At 37.3% G+C, this 5402-nt stretch overlaps 1 protein-coding gene across 1 annotated transcript in view; it reads left to right on the top strand.

Annotated features, from left to right (window-relative positions):
• Positions 1–816: 816 nt before the first annotated feature.
• Positions 817–5402, top strand: part of viml (vimentin like) — a 12983-nt gene continuing 8397 nt past the window's right edge. The window contains exons 1-3 of the mRNA XM_016443857.1: positions 817–1381; positions 3201–3261; positions 4810–4905. Of these exons, the coding sequence (XP_016299343.1) occupies positions 879–1381; positions 3201–3261; positions 4810–4905 (660 nt within the window). The 5' untranslated portion in view covers positions 817–878. The remainder of the gene's footprint in view (positions 1382–3200; positions 3262–4809; positions 4906–5402) is intronic.

The following is a 5402-nucleotide window of genomic DNA, read 5'->3' as shown; positions in this document are numbered from 1 at the left end:
GTGACTTGTGAAACTTAGCCAGTTGGTAGTTTGTGAAACAGATTTCTGGTGCCATTTGATCAAGATCAGCTCAGCGTAATTATTAGAAACGTTTGGTTGAATATTCAGTGCGTGATCACCGATTATACTGACACAACATATTTACAGTTTGTGTGTTTTATATGTGAAAGCAGCTTGCTATCACAAGTAGTGCATAGAAACAAATAAATAATGTGTAGCGCAAAGACCTTCAGTTCAGGCATGATAAAACATATTTTTAGATAATGAGTTGTGCACTGAATAATGATAAGATGAAATTCAACAGTCATCCTGATAATATTCAAGGTAATAAGAAAAAAAAAGATTAAACTAATCTTTTTAATAGGATTCTTTGAATCAAAACCCGTTAATCCAGTAATATCCTATTCATGTTTTTTTATTTTATGACACAAAATAAAATAATAATAATAATGAATAAAATCTAAAAACTAAATAAAATAATGAATCAATATTTATTCTATTAATAATTGTAGAAAAATAACACAACACAAAAATATTAAAATAATTATTAAATATTTAATTAACAAACAAACAAATATTTGGATTTGGTGAAATAAGTGGTCATTTTAAAATGCCATTAAAGGCTGTAATTAAAAAGGAAATTTCTGTCATTTCGTTTCGCCTATAGTTCCTTTAGTTTATTTCCTCAGTAGGCGGAGAGCATTAAAATAACTCTAGAAACTCGATAGGGTTCTGCTAGTGTCACTCAAATCCTCCGTTATGCGATTTGCATCATGAGTTGACTATAAATGATGCTTCCTCTCAGACTGTCGCTCCTCGTTTGGGACAGTTCCTGAAGAGAGAAACGGTGCGCTGACTTACAACTTCTGAAGTTCACGATGTCTGCCTCCTCCTACAGAAAGCGCTTTGGTGATGTGGGCCAGAGCAGCTCGTTCTCCAGCCGTCAGACCTCCAGCTCCGTGCGCTCTCGGGTGTCTTTCGGCGTCTCCTCGACTCCGGTCATTTACGCGTCGAAGAGCTCCAGAGTCCGAAGCAGCGCGGCGATGCCACGACTGACCTCTGAGACCCTGGACTTTAACCTCTCGGACGCCCTAAATACGGAATTCAAGGCGAACCGGCTGAATGAAAAGGCGCAGATGCAGTCGCTGAACGACCGCTTTGCCAGTTTCATCGAGAAGGTGCGTTTCCTGGAGCAGCAGAACAAGATCCTGTGCGCGGAGCTGGAGCAGCTGAGGGGCCAGAGATCGTCGCGCATCACGGATCTGTACGAGGAGGAGATGCGCGACCTGAGGCGCCAGGTGGACCAGCTCACCACGGAGAAAGCACGCGTGGAAGTGACACGAGACAACCTGGCAGAAGATTTAGAGCGGCTCAGAGAGAAGTAACAAGAATTTTCTGTGAATTTAAATACGTGGTTTCAGTTGAGCATTCTGAAACAAGTGGTTACATTCAAAGAAATGTTTGAAGAACGTCCAACTAAAACGTTTCTGAAAAAAAGTTCAGTTTTTGTGCTAACGTTTTAAGTGAATTATGGTTCTGTTCTGGGCAAGAACTCCCTGCGCATCCATGCAGCCTAGCATGGATGAGAGCAGGGAGAGCAGCGATAACCCCCCCAGGGTAAACAGAACCGAACCAACATAAATGTATTGCAGATATGATTAAAGTTCAATAATGTTATGTACACGTTTTAGAATTAGTCTGATTCAAAGGAGAATCAGAAGGCTGAATCCTGACTGACAGAGGAGGAGCTGGGGATGGAGGAGGGTAATTAGCTATTGAGCAATGCGAAAACTGCTGATAATACTGAGGGACCTTATATATGAATGCTTAGGTGTCGTATTCCTATAGGTTGATGGGGATCAGCTGAGAGTCAGCTGATGCGAGCTTTACTAACGTGACCTGCCAGAACTAACGCTACGCTAGATTTCCAGACAGCTAACAAAAGTATGAGAATGTTTTTCTAACGTTCCCATTGAGTTAAGAAAACAATATTTCTCTGTATTTTCTGTAATCTTTTAAAAAATCCAGTTTAAAAACTGTTTTTCTTGGTTATGCAAAGGAAACATTCAATTAGGAACACATTCCATTTTTTAAACATTCATAGGAAAGTTACTTTTTGAATATTCTCTGAATGTTCTGAAACAGGTAGCCTAGTTAAAAAAGTTAGATGAGCAACAACTAAAAGTTTATGAAACTGAAGAATTACAAAAAGCTTTTATATATATATATATTATAAAGTTTTTCTGCTAACATTTTGAGAACATTATTAAAGACCAGATAGCGTTAAAGGAATGTTTTATTACCGTCACTGGAAGAACATTTGTTCATAACTTTGAGAGAACCTTACCAGAATGTTTTAAGAATGTTCTCTGTTAGCTGGTGTGGCCCCCAAAAAGTATTCATTCATACACTTTTGGGCATGTTAAATTATGGATGCATTGCATTAGATCATATCGAATATCAAACCAAATATTATCTGCAGTATGTTAAATATAAACACTTTCAGCAAAACGTTTCACAAAAAAAAAGAAGTTAAAAAAAGAATAGATAAAAAAACATTTAAAGCAAAAAGTACTTGTTATGGGGGTGAAGTATATTAAGATCTCTTTTATTGTTTTGATTAAAAATGTGTTTTTTCCCTTTTATCCCATTCTAGGTGCAACAGTGATCTTGCAAAATTTCTCATTATATGCAAATACTTTTGTGATAGCAATTTATTTTTAGGTAACAAATTAAGGACATTCTCTTTCAAAATAATAAAAGCATTATGCATATAAAAAATATATTTTGCATAGAAAAAAAGAGTTCATGTAGTACAATAAACTACTTAAAATCCAGTGTTTAGGAAAGTATTGTGGTGTTTGCTTTTTAGTGTTTTGGAAAATATAAAATCAATAGTCCCTTTTACCTCAGGGGCCTTTAGCCTTGATGCACCCTGTGCAGAATGAAGACAAAACATATTTGGAAACTTTGCGGATGTCCAACATCATTTGTTTGCACATACCATTTTTTATGATTTGTGATCTAATGCAATGAAATAATTTCAAGTGTCTAAATACTTCTTGGGACTTGAGTAGTGTAATAATTAATAAACTATGCGGAGTGAAACTCATTTTAAAGAATTTTATCAGGCAGAAACTATTTTGCATTGGAAAATATTTGAAAATTAACTGTTTTTTATTGACGTCTGTCATTTCCAGACTGCAGGATGAGATTGTTCAGCGAGAAGATGCAGAGAGCAACATGAGGAGTTACAGACAGGTAAAACATCTTTACAACTAATGGTTTTGAGAAACGTATAACCTCAACTTATTTTATTTCAAATGGCAGTGTTTAAAGAATTTACAGTAAGAGTCTACTACAAGGGCAAATAATTCTGTTACAGTAGATGGACCAGGCATAAAAAAACAGTAACTTTGCAGGAAAGTATTTCATGAGGCCTTTGCTGATGCAAATAGTTAAAGATGGTATTGCAACTGCTGTTAACAGTTTCTGCGGTATGGTAATACATCTTGCAACATTTAACCCTTGGGTGGAGTTTTCAGGATGTAGATGTAAAATTTGAGCAATGTAGGATGAGATGAATTGACAACATTGTGTAATTTCTGCATCTGGGTGGATGATTGAGCGCACAGAGGTATGCAAGAGAAGTGAACTTGCATTTTTAAAATAGTGATTGTCTACACTACCATTCAAAGTTTTTTTTTTTTCGAAAGAAATTTTTTTTCAGCAATAATGCATTGAATTGATAAAGTGGCAGTAATGACATTTATAATGTTACAAAAGACTTCAGTTTCAAATAAATGCTGTTCTTTTGACATTTCTATTCATCAAAGAATCCTGAAAAAAATGTCAACAAAAATATTCAAAATTGATTATAATAATCAGAAATGTTTCTTGAGCAGCAAACCAACATATTATAATGATTTCTGAAGGATCATGTGACACTGAAGACTGGAGTAATGATGATGCTGAAAATTCAGCTTTGCATCACAGGAATAAATTGCATTTTAACAGATTCAAATAGAAAACAGTTATTTTGAATTGTAATAATATTTCACAATATTACTGTTCTTACTGCATTTTTGATCAAATAAATGCAGCCTTGGTGAGCATAAGAGACTTCTTTCAAAAATATAAAAAATCTTACTGATCCCAAACTTTCTAATGGTAAACAGAAATGTATAAAGTTACAAATAATGATAAATCTATTAATAATCATTGGACTAAATTTCCTAAAATCACCACAGGGGGTGCTATGACCAAACTAACTTCTGCGTGCAGCTATATTTCTCTGTTTATTTTGGGAACTGCTAGCGGATCTGGTTTGGGTCAGTGTTTGAGGAACGGCTCAGTGTGGCATGTCAGGCTCAGAGCTGAATGTCTTTGTTTCTGGCTTTAGCGTTGGGAAATCTCCATCGCTGCTGATTGCTCTTCCAGCAGACCCTGACAAAGCAAACTGTTGTGACTGAACCGGCTGCCAAGGGCAGGAATATCTGGATACGTGTGTGTGTGTGTGTGTGTGTATGTGTGTGTGTGTGTGTGTGAGAGAGAGAGAGCATGTGTCAAGCATAAAAACAGTGCGAGTGTTAAAGCCTCTGTTTATTCATGGTTTTAATGCGGGCTGTGGCAGTCCTGTCAGCAGACATCCGAATGGTGCCAAACAGACTGCAGGGCATTGTGCCCGGCCCAGATACTCATTAAACCTCTTTAATTAAACCTCTCTAAGACCTCTTTGTGGTGTACTTTCTGTGTATGTGTGCTCAATACAGCAGTGCTGTGTCATATAGTGTTGTTAATGTTTTGCAGGACGTGGATAACGCTGCTCTTGCTCGAGTGGATCTGGAGAGGAAGGTGGAGTCTCTTCAGGATGAACTTGCCTTCCTCAAAAAGCTCCATGATGAGGTAAGATAGAAAGATACACAGCTACAGCTTCCATTTCCTCTAACAAAATTCTCCTTTAAAAGGCATTTAATTGACAGATAAATGCATCTGATTACCACTACCACTCTCTGAACTAGTGATAGACTGAGTAATCAACCAATATTTGGCCATTTCAAGGCCATTAACTAAATCTCCATGGTCAGTTAACACAGGTGTCAGTTTCAAAGCCAACCGAAAGCATCAGTCTAATTACTGGCATTAAAAGTAGGACATTTACATGACATTATTAGCACAGTAAAAAACGTCTCAGGTTACTTATGTAACCATGGTTCCCTGAGTAGGGAACGAGACACTGCGTCCTCTAGGGGTCGCTATGGGAAACGCCTCGTCGTGACCCGTGTCTGAAGCATACATTGAAAAAACACCAACAACACGTTGGCCGGCGACAGCCATGACGTCACTACCGGTGCGACTATAGTATAAATAGGCGCCGGGAGAACACATCATCCACTTCTTCG

This window comes from Sinocyclocheilus anshuiensis, unplaced genomic scaffold (genome assembly GCF_001515605.1).
Source record: "Sinocyclocheilus anshuiensis isolate Anshui unplaced genomic scaffold, SAMN03320099.WGS_v1.1 scaffold1803, whole genome shotgun sequence".
Lineage (NCBI taxonomy): Eukaryota > Metazoa > Chordata > Actinopteri > Cypriniformes > Cyprinidae > Sinocyclocheilus > Sinocyclocheilus anshuiensis.
The sequence above is the reverse complement of the archived record's forward strand: the minus strand, read 5'-3'. Positions and strand labels throughout refer to the sequence as shown.